The sequence below is a fragment of the Larus michahellis genome, chromosome 1 (genome assembly GCF_964199755.1).
Source record: "Larus michahellis chromosome 1, bLarMic1.1, whole genome shotgun sequence".
Lineage (NCBI taxonomy): Eukaryota > Metazoa > Chordata > Aves > Charadriiformes > Laridae > Larus > Larus michahellis.
Window position 1 is genome coordinate 59423122 of NC_133896.1, and position 18970 is coordinate 59442091.

An 18970-nucleotide genomic window follows, 5' to 3' on the forward strand; every position below is an offset into this window, starting at 1 on the left:
GCCCATGAGGCGGCGGCGGCGGTGGCGGTGGTTGCGGCCGGGGCCGGGGCCGGGGTGAGGCGCCTGCCCGAGGGGCGGCGGCGGCGGCGGGCCGGGGCTGAGGGCCCTGATGCGGCTGCGGCCGCGGCCGCTCCGCCGCCGGGAGAGGCCCAGCCCCGGCGCCGGGCCCCATGCACCCCAGGTGAGCGCACTCGCGTCCGTTGGGGCCGGGGGCCGGGGGGAGGCCGGCGGGCGGGGCGAGGGACAGGCAACCTCGGGCCTGGTGACGGCGGCGCGCAGCCCCGGCCGAGGGGACGAGGGGCGAGGAGGGGAGGGGGCGTCCCTGAAGCGTTCAGCGCCTCCCGCAGGCCCCGGTTGTTGGCCACCCCTCAGTGCCAGGGCGGGGGTGGTGGCTCATGGGCATCACCGCCCTCAGCAGCCGTTTGGGCCGGGGAAAGGCGGGGGGGGGCGGATATCCCCTGCCCCGCCGGCTCGCCGGAGCCCTCGGCACCGTCGCTGTAGGCAAACGAGGTGGTTGGACAGGGTAGGGGAGCGCACCATGCAAGAGCTGGGCAGAAGAGAGATGGAAGTCGGTGACTTGGTTTGTGCGGCTCAGGCCTTGGGGTTAACTTGCGTGGGTTTAGTGTGTTTGGCCCTTTTTTTCCAGGGTGAGCAGTACCTTTCCATTCTGGAGTGTCAATCCAAGCTCCAGCTCACCGTCGGTACTGCAGAGCTCGGGCCTGCTGCTTGCAAGAAGGGCATGTGAGAGGCTCGGGTCAGCGTGGAGGCCATTCGGTCTTGTTGCTGGTGGTGTCACCACTGTGGGGGCAGCTGGTCGTTCTGGCCCTACGAACCGCTGAGGAGAGCTGGTGTGTGGCCAGGAGTGACAGGATGGACAGAGCTGAGGCGAGGCAGAGCTTGCAGAGTTGTTGACAAGTCGGAGGTGACCGTGTCTCCTTGGTGTCCCCATCCCCGAGGACTGGTTCGGGCTGCATGTGTTTGAGACCCCAGAGGACAGATGATTTCTCCCCATGCTGGGGTTTTGGGTTGTTCAGCAGCTTGGCAGTTTCCACAGCTCTACAGCCACTCGTGTGGTGTGCGCCCACTTGAGTAGCTTGAGAGATGCAGGCACTCAAGAGACACTGGTTGATCACTCTGAAATAACATGTTATCCACGGTGCCAGTTTTTAATGTGGTAGGAGCATGTGCCATGTCTGCAGAACCAGACAGAGGCAGCCTGTTAAAACTCTATACAATGGCTATTCTGCAGAGGTGACTCTTGTCACTCTTGTCACTATTGGCCTGGTTTGAACTGATGGTGAATTAGACATTTTGTGTCCAGTTACCAGTTTTAAGTGATCTTTCCCTCTTCTCTTCCCTGCCTTTGGTTTTTGAACATTAATGTGGTGTCCAGAAGTCATGAAATATAAATCAGATGCTCTTGTCCAAGTAATTGTGCCATTCAGATTGCAAATTGATCTGTGTTCACAATACTTTTGACTACAAAGAGTGAGACTGTTTTCTGAATGGCAAGGAAAAAGCTATGTTCTGATTTGTCTTTTTGAACTGGCTTTTTAATGCTGTTTATTGCTATGTAATATGATCAATTTGTATCGGTCATTATTTGATCAGTGTGAGTAGTTGATGTGCTTTATGCTTAGCTTTCTAAGGCAGAGTTTTTACGTGTCAGTAACTGAATTTGAGTTTGTTTGCTTAGCCTTTCCTCACCACAGTACACTCAGTAATCAGGAATGCTCTTGCTTCTGTTTCTCTTTCTTTTTCCCCTCCCCTTTCTGTTCCCTGCTCCCCAGAATGAATGAAATGAACTTGAGTCCTGTAGGGATGGACCAGCTGACCTCATCCTCTGTGAGCAATGCCTTGCCGGTCTCGGGGAGTCACTTGGGATTGGCAGCGTCACCCACTCACAACGCCATACCAGCACCAGGTAATGGGGAAAGCTCACACAAAGGGTATTGCAGCTCATGTTTGGCGTTTTACTGTCACTGTTCTTAACTGGGTATCAGTGCTTGCTCTGATAGCAAGTCATGTCTTTAGCAGGTAACGAGGTGATGTAGAATTGGGGAAGCGTAGACCATAAACCATTACTTATGTGGGCAAAGGAAAAGGGATGTGTGCTTACCAGGCTTATGCCTTAATGGGAGTCTCATTTTGTGCTAATGGAATGGTTTGCACTGTGGGTGGGTGGGTGGTAGCAGAATCCTTTGAAATATGAACTGTAGCCGCAAATGCATCTCCGTCTATGCCTGTCTTCAATCAGGTGAAAATAATGACTTTTTCACCTGTAAAGCAAAATTGTTTTCTGAGCCCTTTTTATCAGGGGGCTACACAGACAGAAATCTGTTACAATTGTAAAGTAGAAGTAGGCCTTATGTAATATATACAAAAAAGATTCAGGCAAGCCTCTCAGTGCTGTGATAACTGTGATGCTTTCTTTGAAGCTTGCCACATTATTTTGACAGTACCATACCATACATCCATAGGGAGCTCCTGAGGAATTAGTAACCTCTTTGTTACCTTGTGTGTTCATAAGCTCAAATAGTTCCATTGCATTTAAATGGGAATTTTCTTTTGCAGGCTTGCCTGTTGCAATTCCAAACTTGGGCCCCTCCTTGAGTTCCTTGCCCTCTGCTCTGTCTCTGATGCTCCCAATGGGTATTGGGGATCGAGGCGTGATGTGTGGTATACCAGAGAGAAACTACACCCTACCTCCGCCACCATACCCTCACCTGGAGAGCAGCTATTTCAGACACATTCTACCTGGTAAGTGGTCTGGTGCTGATGGATGGGAACAGAGAGAGAAACTGTTTTAGGAGCCACCTGTTTCTGTTCTGAAGCAGGCAAGACTGACTGTTTTGCAGAGCTGTAAATTCCTGGAGTTTGTCGGGAGCCTGTTGTGTCATTTACATGCCTTTATTTTCAGGTCTCTGTTTCTGCGTGTGTATATGAAGAGTATTGCAGGGTATTTTCTGCTTAAACCGAACCTCTCTGGTCACTTCTCCTGCTGCTTTGTTTTTAAGATTAACAGAAAAGAAAGCATGCCTGGTTTCTGTCTCAAATTGCTTTAGTTTGAAAACTGCTGGGTTTTTTTTTCTCCTGTTGTCTGAAGCAGTGTTTGATATGTGCCTGATGGTAGCTTACAGTAGTTCAAAGCTCAAAAAGAGCAAGCTATCAGCTGAAGAGTTTGGGCTCTTTTCTACCCCTTTAGCCCATGGCATAGATTTTCTTAATTTTTGTTCAAGGTTGGTTTCCAAAGGCCTAATACACTGATTTCTATCTTGATTCCTCTCTCGCCTGTGTTTTAGAATACAAATGTAGAGTTTTACATTTAGTATATGAAGACACAGAAATTCAAGGTTTAAATGTAGTCCTTGTTTTGTTTTGTAGTTAAGATTGACAGTGTGGAAGGGGGTAGATAAATTTCTTCAGGGTCATAAATTTCTTCAGGGTCACCCAGTGAGTGTTTTTGGTTCAGCCTAGGTTAGGAAAAGAAATAGAGCAGCCCAGATCTCATCGACTACCTGATGACTATTGGCTGAACTTGCCAGCTGCTTAGGAGTAACCTTTCCTACTGCATTACATGCCTGTCCATTTTGTGGTCAAAGAGTAGAGGAGGAGACAGTGCATTTGAGAACCGAAGGTATTTACCATTCTTCTGAGCTGGAATAATTTATTTTTTCGTTTTAGTCTGCTTAATGTTTAGCCTGGGACTCTTCTGCCAGTCATCTTACTGCTTTCAAGGATTCTCCTTGTTCAAGCCACGGGGCAGAATAATATGCAGAAATATTTGATACAGCTGATTAAATTAAACCAATTAAGCCAATTTCTTGGCTTACCCATTTTTAATGGGGTTATGCTGCAGAAAGACTATCCATGCTTGCATGCTTGTAATAATAGACATGTTTGAATGGAAAACTTTCACAGAACAAATGGCTTATAGGGTTCAAGGCCAAAAAGAAACGTGCTGACTCAGATCTTGCAGAATCTGCAAAATCTGTCTCTGTCTCCACTGGAAGTACTGTTTACTTGAATGTGCTGATGTATTTCCTCCAAAGACTATTTTTTAGCTTTGTCCAACAAGAGAGGTTGGTAGTATGTAAATAGAGGTTAGTGTTTCTTCGTATCTTAAGTTCCAAGGTTGTTTAACACTGAGGATCTTCCCAGAACTGCCAGAAAAGATTGTCGGGTTTCTGATTTAAATTTCACTGGGCTATTGTTTTAGGAGAAACAACATACTTTTTATCAGCAGATGACTCATGATACCTTTGAGAGACCTTATCTTGGTCCTTCGGAATTGCGACTGATGGCATCAGAGATGGACAGTTGTGTCACTTACTCTTAGAGGAAGGAAGTAGTCATTGTTAAAGCTAAAATAACAAAGCAAAAAGGGTGTATCCTGGAGAACTGTTTCTACTTCTCCTAGCCAAGATGAACGAGGGATTATCAAATGTTAGATTCCACTAGCAGTCCTTCATGCTTTGTGAGCTATTTCTTGAGAATGAAAAATTATGCCTAAAATGTGAAGAACCTCTTTGCGATTCAGTCTCTGTACTGAGGAGCCTAGGTTAGATACTGCCAGCAACTTGGCTGTTCAGAGTTTGACAAATAACTAGAGACTGGCTCTGGTGGATGAAAGCTCTGTATTTGTTGTCAAATGACAGTCTGACAAGAGCATTGGGTTGGCATATGTTTGTGAGCCATGTTTTAGAATTAGTGGTTTCTAATTGGACATAATGCAAAGAGCATGTCTTCAAGGATCTAGGTCTTCATGTACTATGCTGTGATGATGGGGTATTTTTGTTCAGGATTTGAAAACTGATGTCATCTCACACTCTTCTTTTTCCCCCTCTCATTCTATCAGGTATCTTATCTTATTTGGCTGACAGACCTCCACCTCAGTACATCCATCCCAACACTATAAATGTTGATAGCAATCCGGCATTGTCAGTCTCCAGCAATCCCTCGGCCCTAGATCCCTACCAGCCCAGTGGGACCGTGGGGCTGGAACCAGGGATTGTCTCCATGGACTCCCGCACAGTGAACACGCATGGTGCTCAAAATCTGCATCCTAGTGACAGCCACGAGGTAGCGCTGGATACTACAATCGCTATGGAGAGCGTTTCGAGGGTAACCAGCCCCATCTCTACAGATGGGATGACAGAGGAGCTTACGATGGATGACGTAGCTGGGGATCATTCGCAGATCCCAAACGGCTCCCGGAGACATGAACCTTTAGCTGTAGACACAGTGGGGAGTAACTTGACGTCGGACGCTGTAGGACACGGCGGTGTCATTCCTATTCACAGTAGCACTTTGGAACTCCCTGTCGTCATGGAGCCTGACCACATCGCCGGGCGGGTGACAGGAATATCGGACAGCACACTAAATGACTCCATTCATACTGTGGCCATGAGCACCAACTCCGTGAGTGTGGCGCTCTCTACCTCACACAACCTAGCTTCCCTGGACTCGGTAGCCTTGCACGAAGTGGGCCTCAGCCTCGAGCCGGTGGCGGTGTCTTCCATAAATCAGGAAGTAGCCATGGGGCCAAGTCACGTGGATGTGTCTGCAGACAATCTTGCCTTTGTACCATCCTCTCTGCAAATGGAAGACTCCAATTCGAACAAGGAGAACATGGCAACCTTGTTTACCATATGTGAGTGGGCATTTCCTGGTTCATTGCAGTAGGATTTGTTATGTAGCTATCATCTGGTGGGATGACAGGACTCTTATTGCTAGTTTTACAGATTTCTGCTGAAAGGAACTTAGTTATTTAACAAGTCCATGAAAGTTGGAACATCTGCAGTGGCAGATTAACCTCGCTGAAGTGATGTTAGCTGGAAGTAGACATAATAGGATGTTTTAGCATTGTTCTCTTTGTATCCATCTCCCATGTGGCCTTGAGGTTGGCAGCCAAATTGTTTATGAACCTCTTGCCTTTTGTGGATATCCTGATTTTATCCTTTGCAATGAGACATTTGTTCTTTAAAGTCACATCACAAATGACTCTTCTTGCTCCGTGAAAAAAACAATCAACAAACACCACCATGAGCCATACGTTTCATTGAGTGGGTGTAGTTGTTGAGTACGGCGTTATGCGATTTTGCAAAATTTTTATTAAACCATGAACAATCATAGTAAAAATGTTGTTCTCAACAGGACCTGCTGGAAAAAAAGAGCAGAGAGGGAGGGAAGTTTTTAATATTTCTAATTATTGTCATCAAAGGACTTCAGTCCAGAGGTTAGTTGATCTCCTAGGAAGAGAGGAGCACTGGCCGTTGCACTCTCTCAATCCTGCCATCGTTCAAGAAGCGGTGTTTGAGAACTGTGAAGTTCTTGTTTGCTGGGACAGAGACTTGAACTTCCACCCGCAGCATGTCTGGCTTCCCGCCACTGAAGCGTAAGGCCAGCTTTTATATTCAGTTTTATTTGTTGTGGCAGCATTGCTGAGTGCTGCTCTTGCACGCAGTCTGGCATTACACCTGCCAGAGCCTTATGACAAGCTTTGCTTGCTGAATATTTTTTAAGAGATGGAAAGAAGTAGTGCCTCGGTTAGCAATGGGAGAGGTGCAGTTTAGTGCTAAGTATCTAGTCAGACATTTGAATTAAAACTTTTATTCTGCGGGATAAAATATCACTTAAAATCAGGTGGGCGTAGAACTGTGATATGATACAACTCCTTGAGGAGGAGTTTTACAGTTGATGCACTCGGAAGTTTTTACTAGCATCTGTTGTGTTGAACAAATAATGATCAAAATACTGTGATATCCAACATGCTTATGATGACATAACTTCTTTTATTCACCTAAGCGAGATTTGATGTGCCAGCTATTGTCACTGTACTTAAAAATAGTCCTAAGCTGTTTCCCAGGTGATGTTCCCCATTGGTAGGGTGTTATAATGGCTATTGCATACCTAGTGCTTTCATGTGATTTGCAAAATAGATCCTTGAGTTAAGAAGGTTTAAATTTTAACTTTTTGATGTTGTTTTTAAACTTCTCCTGAATAAAACATGAATTTGTGTCCAGACAGGTGGCAGCAAGGAGGAGGAGTTGTTTTAGAGCCTCTTGGTGGTTTTTCCTCACTGAGAAGGCAGGAATCAGGGCCTTTGTCAGAAAACTTTTTACACCGTTCCTAAGCAGGAAGAAAAAAGTGTGCCTTTGCTACAGTCCTAAATGTTTGTGAAACTTTTAAGTAGCCCTTTTTTTGACCATCTTTGCTTACAGTTCTTGGTACCCAAATCTGAGAAGTAATTACTGTGATTTTTATTTTTTTTAATTTCTTTTCATTATTTGGCAAGGACTGAAATGGAAAGAAAATGGTATATTTCGCTTCCTATAGAATGCAGGAGATTTTTTTTCAACTTCTTAAAAATGTATGAATCCCTAAACTTTTTCAAGTGGTAGTATCACATGCCTAGAACTTGCTTTTCTTCCTCTTTGCCTTTCCCTGAGGCTAGTCCACAGACCCCTAGTGCTAGGCAATGCTTAAAAACAACTGTTGTAAATAGTGTTTCTCATTACCCAGGTCTCGTTGTTGTCATTGCGGTACTCCTACATGTCATCTGTGCGCATGAAGCAATTCTTATATGGGCTCTACCTAATAATTTTCTGAGTACCTTCCTATCTGTAATTGTATAGTTGCTTAAACTGTACTTTGTATGGGGTCAGGTTCTGGTACCCAGATGTATGAAAGGAGTGTCCCAAAAATCTCTTCAAACAAATAGTAATGGAGCTGCTGTTAATGCCTGCTGAAGACTACTTCTGTGATAGGTCTTTTATCCTGGAGTTGGGCCATCAAGAGGCCAAAGAGGGTCTTTGTGGGAGATTCTGCTTAATTAGCTGAGCATCTTTCTTCAGAAGAAGAATGATTTATCAGGAGAGTGGTTGCTGAGTAGATGTTGGTTGCGCCATTCATAGAAAATCAAAATGACATAGTTTTTCTAGATGAGAGCATTTTATGCTGTACTCTTCCCCAAATGTATTAGACTGAAGACTTTCAGTGGTTTATTTTTCAGCAGTACTTATGCTGAATGACCGATTGGGAAAGTGATGCTACTGATTCTTCTTGGGCTTTTGTTTTTGTTCCATTCAGTGGCATTCTGTAGAGCTGTACTGTATGATGTTATTGAAGTAGGTCCTTCAAAAGTAGCAGTGAGGTCACTTTTTTACTGCCATGAAGATTTGCACGTTGTCTGAATTTAAATGGAGATAAGGGGATTTGGGAGTTCAAATCAGAAAAATTTTACAAAGAAGATCCTACTGTTCCTTTACATGAATATCCTTGAGGTTTCACATCACAAAATGATGAAGTTGCCATCAGGAAGGCAGGTGGAGATTGTCATATTTGATCTGAATTGGATAGGAACAGTGACATGTACGCTGGTGCCAATCTGACTGTATGGTTCATATTCTTCTGAGTAAAAGTTAGTAATGCGAATGAGTTAAACCAGATAGAAACAGCCTTTGCCTCGAGCTGGGCTGAAACATACTGGTAGGGAGCTGATTGCACGATGGGGCTGTTGCATCTTTTTAATCCCCGTTTTCTTGTTATCCCTTCCCCTGTCTTGCAGGGTGCACACTGTGTGACAAGGCATATCCATCAGACTGCCCAGATCACGGGCCCGTCACCTTTGTCCCTGACACCCCGATAGAGAGCCGAGCCAGGCTTTCTCTCCCTAAGCAGCTTGTCCTTCGGCAGTCTATCATGGGAGCTGAAGCAGGTAAGGATCAGATGCCTATATATTTCTATGCAGCAGTTTGAAATACTCTCATTGCCTGAAATCAAAAGCCATAGGGAATTTAATGTGGGAAAGAAACACTGCAACAGAGGTGGTTCCCTCTTCTGTAATCACCCTGACTTACATTGTGAAGCGCTTCTTGTCCTCTGGTTACTGCTTAGACTTCAGCTGGACTCTAGGGGTGCTGCCACAGAGCGTTACTGAAACACTTAGTAAAAGTCAAGCACGAGCAAGGTATGGTGTTTATTTTTATTGTGTGCTAAACAGCCCGGGCACAGATTTGATAAGCAAACGGTACAGCAATTGGAGCTTTGGGGACGATAACAATTAAAAATACTGGAGGAGATTTCTGTCTGCTTGTTCATCAGCTTGGTTTGCTACCTGTGGGTCTTCTCGATACTCTCATTGGAGAATTAATCATGAGTGCCTCTTTTATTTTTTTTCTTTTTTTTTTTTTTTTCCTTCCCCTCCTCCCATTTACATTTGGTATGTAGACTGTGACCTTGTCATTGGATGTGGACCTTGTTACTGTATTTCACGCCATTGTCGCCTGGAAATGGAAGAGCACAGTGCAATATCCTAAGGATCGGAAGGCTAGAGAAGAATGTGATTATTGGCTTGCTTAGTGATGCTGCTTGTTGAGAGTAGATTACATCTGTTCTTTTCAAGCTGCACTAGTTTCCAGTTTATTCCTAAAGGCTATTCAGTGTATTCATGTAGACCTATATATATATATATATATGAATGTTTAATAATAAATAATATACACGCAGGAATCCCTCTGCCCATGACAGAAATACAGCTGCCTCTGGGGAGAAATGCAGAAGCTGCTTAACAATGCCCAGCAACAATTCTGGAAATTCCTGGGGATTAGGTAGGCGAAATGTAGTTACTGGAACTAGTATTTTCTGCTTCTGCAGAAAGTGCCATGAAAACTTTAATTGGTACAAGTGGCTAGGATCTTAGTTTTATAGCTTTCTAAAAAGTAAACTACTTGCTTTTGACAAACAAAATAAATATTTGTAATTAAAACAAAGCGGCTCCCAATAGTGTCATGTGGTGGTGGTGGTTCTTGTCTCTGCCTTAGGTGTGTTTTATATGTGAAATAGAAGCTTTGATGATCTTTTGCCTAGATATTGCCCTTGGAGCATTATCTCATAAACCTCCCACCTCTTTGTTATGCATGATTAGTTGTTTAAATAATTGATTTCTGCAGATTTTGGTCTTCTACTGATAGGTGTGTGGACACGAGAAACCATTCCTGTAAGGACTTGTTTTGGACCTTTGATCGGGCAGCAGAGCCATTCTCTAGAGGTGGCCGACTGGACAGACAAAGCAGCTAGTCACATCTGGAAGGTCAGTGGATGTTATGGCTCTGAGAGTCTGCCGGCCTGCCTTTATCTGGTGAAAACCATCACATGATACAGCACCTTTAACATTATCATCCTTGCCAAAAATCAAAATCAATGCAGTTTCATTGTTTAATACTTAATATCAGCATAGCAGAGCTGAATACCATGTGATATGCTGGTAATCAATCCTGAAGTACAACAAACTCCTTTAATACCTTTTGTTTTAAAGGGCTGAAAGGGCTGTATGTGGTCTCCAGTATTTGTGTGGGAGTTGCAGCAGAGGTTGTGTATGAATTATGAGACAGCACTTGTTTGTTTGTTTTGTATCATTGTTTATTGAAAGTTCCCCCAGGTGATGTATTTGTTGTAGGAAAGCTGCTTTAAAGCTTTCTTTTTCACATCATTTCATGTTGAGAAAGTACAATTGATCTATATAAATAAATAGATAATAGATAAATAGATAAATATATGAATATTTTTTTGCCCAAATATTATTATTCACAAGACCTAGCTTGTAAGTAAAGCAGCCAAATCCATTTCTGCTGGGCGCTAAAGGTGGTGTGTGGGAAAGATGCTGATAAACAGTTTTTCTAGCCTCCTGGGTAGCGGAGAGGTCAAGATTCCTGTGTGAAGGGGACAGTAAGGAGTAAGAATAGGGCTGTGGTCTTGTCAATGGAGACCTCCTGGCTTGTTCTAGATAAACACATCCTCTCCTAAAGTAAGAAGCTGGCTTTCACTGCATTCGTTGCTGTGTTTTGTCCTAAGACTGCATTTGTTTTTCCTGGTAGATCTATCACAATGGTGTCCTGGAGTTCTGCATCATTACAACTGATGAAAATGAATGTAACTGGATGATGTTTGTACGCAAAGCCAGGTGAGAACCACCTGTACTGTGCCAAGTAGCTTGGTGTCTCTGAGCTGCAGGCTCATAGGATGTGCTGGAGAATGCCACTGCTCCACTGACTGCCCAGATGGGTAATGAGCTCGCACCAAGGGACCTTCAGGAGTTACCTAGGCATCTTGGGCTGGTGGAGAGAATGAAACAGAGCATCCAGTGGAGAACGTTATGGGGGAACCAGCACACATGCTGTAGTAAAACAGCCCCGAATCTGCCCACATACTTTGTTTCCCTTGTTCTAAAGCTTTAAACCAAGTTCATGTTATATTGGCTTACTGTGTATTAGATTGTTATTGCCTTCTCTCTGTCCCACGCCTTTTTAGCTTGTTAATGCCTTCCCTCTGTCCCATTTCTTTTGGATCCATCTGTGAAGATGATGCTGATTGTTTTTTCGATTTTAATATTTTATAAGCAAAGTGTCCCTGGGTTCTTTTGGCCATGTTCCAAGCTCTCGGAGCTTTCAAGAGCTGTCCTTCTCAGGCTTTCTGGAGCCTGTGATGAAAACTATCTAGACTGGCTTCAGTATTGCTCCGTCCATGGTCCACTGAGGAGGCTGAACCAGTGCTATGGCTCTGTGATGCAAAGTAGGTTTCCCCTGCAATTCATTTTATTGCTCCCATATGCAGGAGTCAAGAAGTTAATGCTTGATCTCCAGCTGCAGTGGGGCAGAGGTTTTGCTGGTTTCAGATACTGGGAAGAAACATGTGCAAGATACAGCTTTAGAAGATGAACTATCACATCTTGGAAATGCTTTTCAAGATAATTTTGCTCTGAGACTTTACTGATATTTATTTCTCCCTCGTGTGTTCTTTATTTCTTAAGGGGGTTAATGTGAAAAATATAGATATTTTTGTAGTTTCTTGAGAGATCATAAACGCACTTCTCTCAGCCCACTCCAAGGTCTATTAATAATTTTCTCAGCAAGATATTGCAGTGTGAAAAATGTATCAGTTGGTGGAACAGATTGGCTCTCAAGGTCCAGTTTTCCTATACGTTCCTTTAATAAAGAAGGACAGAAGTGACAGACACAGAAGTTTTTTATAATGTGCTGACAAGCATTGAGGTTCTCTCATTACGTATTTATAGGAATTTCCTTCTCTTTTTTTCTCTCACAAAAAGTCATTATTTCTGGAGGGTTTTTTTTCATAACTCTTGTTATTGCTATAGGAACCGGGAAGAGCAGAATCTGGTAGCTTATCCTCATGATGGAAAAATTTACTTTTGCACCTCTCGGGACATCCCACCTGAACATGAGCTTCTCTTTTATTACAGTCGGGACTATGCACGACAGCTTGGTAAGTAAATGCTCGTCTTTGTTAGCTTTGCAGGGCATACTCAGCTTGAATTCCCTTTTAGTGCCATCTCAGGGCATTGTGACTTGGGAGTGCATTATGTTCCTTCTCAGTTCCTAGGGGTGCACATCATCATTTCCTTTTCCATTTTGTGACTACAGGAGTGTCATCATTTAACAGAGACATTTCACTATCTAATTCCACTGATCAGGAGTAAAAGATTGCAGTGTCAAAGAAAAAGGCTTGTTTTTCTTCTGTTCATCCATCTGGTGCTAAGGGAGTTTTGCTGGCTGAAGGTGTTCTTATCCTCTCCCACCTTTGGTTGTGATAATTTAGGTTTGGTGGAGCTGTGCTCAAAACCATTCCAAAGTTTGGCCTGCCAAAACATTTGAAATGGCCTACCTAAAAGAGCTGAAAAGCAAGCACTGGAGCTGAAAGGAACGGGGGTGAAAATCTCTGCAGCTGGCTTTGCTACCACAGACAAAGTGTTAACATGGATCATGTTCTGTTAGGCCTTGCTGTGCCTCATTAAAAGTGATGCTTTTGTGCCCAAAGGTGTCCCTGAACATCCGGATGTGCACATCTGCCACTGTGGAAAGGAATGCGCTTCCTATGCGGACTTCAAGGCCCATTTGAGCAGCCATATTCACAACCACCTCCCCAGCCAGGGGCACAGCAGCAGCCATGGGCCAGGCCACGGCAAGGAAAGGAAGTGGAAGTGTTCCATGTGTCCCCAGGCTTTCATCTCCCCTTCCAAGCTCCATGTCCACTTCATGGGACACATGGGCATGAAGCCGCACAAGTGCGATTTCTGTAGCAAAGCTTTCAGTGATCCTAGCAACTTACGGACACACCTCAAGATACACACAGGTAAGGGCTGGGAACTTTAAGGGATGCCTATGCTAGTAAAGCATCGGGGCAGGAGCTATTATCTCTGATCCCTTGGCCAGTTGGCAGGGTGTACCTTGTGCCCATAAATCTAAGTTCTTAGAAACATAGAATAGCAGAATGTTTTGTGTTGGAAAGGACCTTCAAAAATCATCTAGTCCAACCCCCCTGCCATCAGCAGGGACATCTTTCACTAGATTGGGTCACTCAAAGCTTCATCCAACTTGACCTTGAACACTTCCAATGGTGGGGCATCCACAACTTCTCTGGGCAGCCTGTTCCAGTGTCTCACCACGCTCATTGTAAAAAATTTCTTCTTTATGTCCAATCTAAATCTATCTTCTTTCAGTTTAAACCCATTGCCCCTTGTGCTGTCACTTAAAGGCCTTGGTAAAAAGTCTCTCTCTGTCTTTCTTATAAGCCCCCTTTAAGTACTGAAAAGCTGCAATATAAGGTTTCCCCAGAGCCTCTTCTTCTCCAGGCTGAACAACCCCAACTCTATCAGCCTTTCCTTGTACGAGAGGTGCTCCAGCTCTCTCATAATTTTTATGGACCTCCTCTGGACTCGCTCCAACAGGTCCATGTCTGTCTTGTACTGGGGACCCTAGAACTGGATGTGCTATTCCAGGTGGTGTCTCAAAGAGCAGAGTAGAGGGGGAGAATCACCTTCCTCCACCTGCCTTTCTAAGAATGGTGGTATCCTGACTGTCTGTAGGAATGATCCCTAGTCCATGCTGACCCCAGCTGCCTGGGCACTGCCTGAGAGAGCGCTGGTTGTCATGGGACAGGGCTGGACTGGCTTCAGTGGTGTGGGTGCTTATAAAACAGTATGTAGACCTGTGTTCTGGCTGATTGTGCCATGTCGAAAAGCATTTGGTGAGCTGAAGTTGATTCCAGTTGGGAAGAACCGTTTGCCTTCATCTGGGACACAGAAACCCTTTGTTCCCACACAGCAGGTCCAGTGCTGGCACCTATGATAAAACAAGGGTTCCCTTCTGCTTGTGAGAAAAAGCCAATTGGGTTTGAGACCTTGTAATGTGGACAGTTGTCCACATAAATATGGGGTTGAGCTCTTTCCCCTCTTTCTTACTTTGAATTGTCATCTTAAGGAAATGGCACTAGACTGAAATTGGTGACTGTAGGGTCAGACTGATGTGGCCAAGGCTCAGCTCTGTCACTCATCAAAACTTAAGCGTGAATGTGCTCTTGACTTCTGTGGGCATTTGGGTATCACTAGAGGCTTTGGGGATAAAGGGAGAATTGCCAGGAGATCAGTGAATGAGCTCTAAAAGAGGAAAATAAATCGGTGATTTTTCAGCCGTGTAAGAAAAGAGGAAATACAAAAAGGCATGGATTTAACACAGTGTGAAGACAGGGGAGAGGGTGAAGGTCAAGTACAGGACAGCAATAGTGTGGATATTTTTGCTGCTTTTTTTTTTAAGGTTGAAATAGCTGTTGGGAACCACAGAATGCAAATCACAGAGCTGGAAAGGGAATAAAACCAGGAGCTCAGTGCGCTTGAGTCAAGCACAGGAAGCTCCGTGCTCAGGAGTGAGGAGTTTTAATAAACTGAGTGAGTATAAATGTGGTATACACAACCACACAATACTCAGTGGGATAGGGATTCAAGTGGTATTCAGACTTAGTCTGAATTCAGTGGTGCGCAGGGGTTTCGAACTATTTCTGGCAAAGAATAATGGGAGAGCTATAGGTAAGTGGAAAAATGGGATAAAACATAGAAGTTACCAAAGAGCCAGTGAGCTTTGCACCCATGTGTTTGTTAGGTAAGAGAACTTGTTTTTCTAGACAAAGGCAATGCAGTGCATCAAATGTGGTTGGGTGCCGGTAAGGCATCAGAATCAGTTCCTGTGGGAAACTAGAGGAGATGAGGATGTACTCAGGTAGAGTAACTAGATGGCTACCATGGTTACTATTAAAAAGGAGGCTACCGTCATTTTTACTCAAGAATTCATCTTGGATAAGCCTAGTCTTGTTAAGTGTTTGCCTGGATCTCTTTGCTGGAAAATTTACAAGTCTGCTGGTGATGTTTTGATATGCAGAACAGGGAGGCACAGTTGGTGTAGACAAGAAGCAGAAAGTCATCTTACAGGAAAGGCTGACTCACCACAAGCACTGGAGGAAGAGGAACGGATGGTGTTAAGGACTAAGTGCAGAGCCGTGCATCACATGAAGGGCTCAGTGGTTCGAAACAGTAGCATGAAGTGGGTTTTTTGGCCTGGGGGGCATGGGCTGGGGGGTGAAAAGTTTTGGGAATGATTAAATGAAGTCAGATGCCTGGTTTTTGCATAGCTAAATCTGGACTGTAACTAGGTAGGCCTTTACGCTGAGTCTGAAGGAACTGCAGGAGGAAACAGGTGCTGTTCACACAGAATCTGCCTTTCTTCAGCGTAAAAGTTTATTCTTCAGAAGTGGTCAGGCGTGTTTGCTTACTGTATTTCTTGGGACACTGACTGGCAATGTGTGGGTGTATGTATGTAATCCTAGGTCAGAAGAATTATCGCTGTACCCTCTGCGACAAATCGTTCACCCAGAAGGCTCATCTGGAGTCGCACATGGTCATCCACACGGGGGAGAAGAACCTGAAGTGCGATTACTGTGAAAAGCTATTCATGCGGAGGCAGGACCTCAAGCAGCACGTACTCACTCACACGCAGTAAGTGATCTCACAGGAGGTGTAGGACAGCCAGTGCAATAAATAACGAAGCTGAAAGGCCCAAGAGAGAATGTCTAGTTTGCAGATAGTTTGGCCTAGTGAGTACGGGTTCATCCTCTAAAATGACAGAGAAGTCAATACAGACAAATTCCTCGTTACTGGCTGAAGTTGTCTTATTGTAGTGTTTGCAATATTTTAATGGCATGGTAGATTCCAGGCATGCACCTTGTCTTGTGAAACAGCATTCAGGAGCCATTTTTTGAAGAGAGAGGGAGTTGGTTGATTTACAGTTGGTTCTCTACTGTTTGCACCTCCCAACGTGACCATAAAAAAATCATAAACCTCCTCAATGCTATTCTCACCGAGTGGCTTGTTAGTGAAGTCTCCTTCTCTGTTTGTATCAGGGGTGGGGTGCAGCCATTCCCAGCTCTTACCTCCCCCCAGGTCTCAATCAATCATGCTCCTCCTCCAGGGAGACGCCCGTGGTGAGGGCAGATCCCCACCCCGAGGTCCTCCACCAGTTATCTACAGGTTTCTCCCAGCCCCTCAGCTCTCTGACAGGCGAGATCTTTCCTTTTGCTGTGAGAATCTCTCCATCCTATTCAGTTACTCCCAATCCAAGCTCCTCCCTTAAAGGCTGCTTGCCCAAAGCTATTCCCTCTGCTTATTTTGTTTTCAGCATCTGGTTCTTGTACTGACTTGGAATCGATTGCCGCCTCTGTCGTGCTGCCTAGGAGACAGCACAGTGCAGCTTGCGTGAGCGAGCGAGCGAGTCTTGCTTTGCTGCTTGTTCTTACAGCCTCTAGCTGAAAGAGCAGGAGCACTACTGCTGGGAGGTGTTTTGCACGGTCATCTACACTACCAGACTGCTGCAGTCTGGTAAGCCTCTGCTTAGCATTTACAGACTGAGCGTTGTTAACAGGCGGCAGCTTTGTTTTCTTTTTGGGGTTCCTCCCCACCCCCAGCTCCCATTTACGCAGGGTGGGAAGGAAGGATGGGTTGCCATGTTCCACCATGGTAACATTTCTGCCCTTGCCAAAACACGGAGCTTAACCAGAGTTTGGTCTTATTCAAAAAATAAACAAGCAAAAACCCTTGTAGAATTCTTTTTTCTTGAATTTATCACCAGGAAAGAACAACAGCTGGTTGCAAGCTAGCAGTTAATCCAAAAAGCCTGACTTTTGCCAGTGATGTTGGGGGTGGGGGGAAGCAGAGAAGAGGGGCTTTGTGTATGTGTTGTGTGAGAGAAAACTGAGCAGCGTTTACCTTTCAGTGCTGCAGCAGTGCTGTTATTTCTGGTCTGCATCTCCTTCAAGTAAGATGGTACTTTCTTACTTGAAAGTATAATTTAGGAGTAAGACTGACCCTTTCACCCTTCCTGTCACCACCACCCCACTATTTAATACAGGATCAGGAGCAAATTATAACTTTTCCATGTCTTGCAGAGAACGGCAGATCAAGTGCCCCAAGTGTGACAAGCTGTTTCTGAGGACAAATCACCTGAAGAAGCATCTCAATTCACATGAAGGAAAGAGGGACTATGTCTGTGAAAAATGCTCCAAGGCTTATCTAACCAAATATCACCTCACTCGCCACTTAAAAATATGTAAAGGCCCCACATCCAGCCTGTCAGCCCCGGAGGAGGAAGAGGAGGAGGATTCAGAGGAAGAATTAATAGACTCTATGAGGACTGAAGACTGTAGGATTAACAATGGAGTCTATTCAACAGGCGACGCCCTCTCTGGACACAAATGAAGAAGAGAGGCAGGGAAATTTTCTTGGATGTTAAAACTGGGGAAGGAAAAAAAGCAAAACTCTTCCTTTTTTTCCCCAGTCAACAGCGTATGTCAAATAGGAGTTTTCCTTCTGTTTTGGTCTCCGCACTACCACCGCTTAATGAACTCTGTCGCCAAAACACGGAATGAGAACGGATCATGCACATGGAAGTGAAGAGTTGCTAAGAAGGAAATGTGAGGCAAGGAGATTTTCCCCCCACACACACACTGTGCATACTTCCTTTCCAAATCACTCAGATTAATCCATCCAGTGCCGGGATACATGACACACCTTGCATAGCCCTTTGAGTAAAGAGCCACAAACCAGAAATGTAGTTGAGTGACTGCGGGGAGCTGTAAGCCAACTGTCCTTAACTGCCAAAGCCATGACAATAAGAAAAACAAACAAAAAATAGTGGTGGCAGTGATGTATTTTGCTTTTTAAGACTTTTTAACTGAAGGATGTGGTTTGGCACAAAGCAAAGACTTGTCAAGGCTCAGGTTTTCATCTTAAATTAAAAGAAACAACAGCAAAATCAGCATTTGCAGACAAAGCAATTACTTACCCCGCTACAGAAAAGCAAATACTGGCTTTTGGAGAACAGTTATTGCCTCTTCCCACTCTGGTTCCCTAGAACATGTAAGCGGGTGAAGAGGTAAAGACTGTATAGACTTAGTAAGGCAGAGGCTTACAGATGATGGGGCAGTGTTTACAGTATATATTACTTGTGCTGTAAACCTTTTACCACCTAGAACGATGGGAGGGTTTGCTGCTAATATTATTTATGGAATGAAGATGTATTTCATTTGGTTGTTTTCTTTTGAAAAAATTAAAAATGTGGCTCTTTTCTAATGTTCTTTTTTTAATATTTACACGTTTGAAAAAAGGTTTCTATTTCTGATAATGATGATAAGAGAAATACCACCACTTTTTCATCATCTGCCTCTCCCAAGCTTTCGTGGGACAAGGTTATGGGTTGGAGCACCTCCATGAACAGGCAGAGGTAAGAACCGGTCTTTAACTCGTGTAGATTTGCTGTGTGGCTCCTCTGGGTGTGCTGCAAAAGAACAGTAAGTTGAGCCGCCTTCTCCCACAAGGTAGGTGGAGGTTCCCTTGTGAAAGAGGTTCCAGTTCCTGCTCTAAATGGCCTAAGTTCAGCTCCCTGAGTTCTTCAAACCTGAAAATCCACAATGCGTGCCGTCTGAGATCAGTATGAAAATAAGCTCCAGAAAGACAGGTTCGGGGCTTTTGTGTAGTCAAGGGAGAGATGAGTTGCTTGCAGTAATGCATTTTCTTCCTAAAACAAAAAGCAACTTAGAACCATCCAATCATTTAGGTTGGAAAAGACCTTTT

The 18970-nt window shown here is 44.4% G+C and overlaps 2 protein-coding genes across 5 annotated transcripts in view; one reads left to right on the forward strand and one right to left on the reverse strand.

The window, feature by feature from the left end:
* Positions 1-18464, forward strand: PRDM4 (PR/SET domain 4). Of its 2 annotated transcripts, none has more exons than XM_074580584.1 (11): positions 1-181; positions 1791-1924; positions 2575-2760; positions 4859-5653; positions 8570-8719; positions 9975-10093; positions 10878-10963; positions 12155-12282; positions 12835-13149; positions 15673-15841; positions 17287-18464. In XM_074580584.1, the coding sequence occupies exons 1-11, from the start codon at positions 171-173 to the stop codon at positions 17594-17596; spliced, it is 2403 nt and encodes an 800-aa protein (XP_074436685.1). In that variant the 5' UTR covers positions 1-170; the 3' UTR covers positions 17597-18464. The 2 variants fall into 2 exon arrangements, with proteins under 2 accessions (XP_074436685.1, XP_074436674.1); XM_074580573.1 differs by having other exon boundaries at positions 43-181; positions 9954-10093.
* PWP1 (PWP1 homolog, endonuclein) overlaps positions 18031-18970 on the reverse strand; it is a 21855-nt gene continuing 20915 nt past the window's right edge. The window contains exon 16 of one of the 3 annotated variants that reach the window (XM_074580622.1): positions 18031-18914. The gene's annotated coding sequence lies outside the window, so the exon portion shown is untranslated. The remainder of the gene's footprint in view (positions 18915-18970) is intronic. The other 2 variants (XM_074580632.1, XR_012586215.1) reach the window with 2 other exon arrangements.

Bases quoted from the DNA above. Each gene is read 5' to 3' on its own strand.
- PRDM4 (XM_074580573.1), top strand. The intron at 2,761-4,858 runs GTAAGTGGTCTG...TCATTCTATCAG, and splicing joins TTTCAGACACATTCTACCTG to GTATCTTATCTTATTTGGCT. The intron at 8,720-9,953 runs GTAAGGATCAGA...TGATTTCTGCAG, and splicing joins TATCATGGGAGCTGAAGCAG to ATTTTGGTCTTCTACTGATA.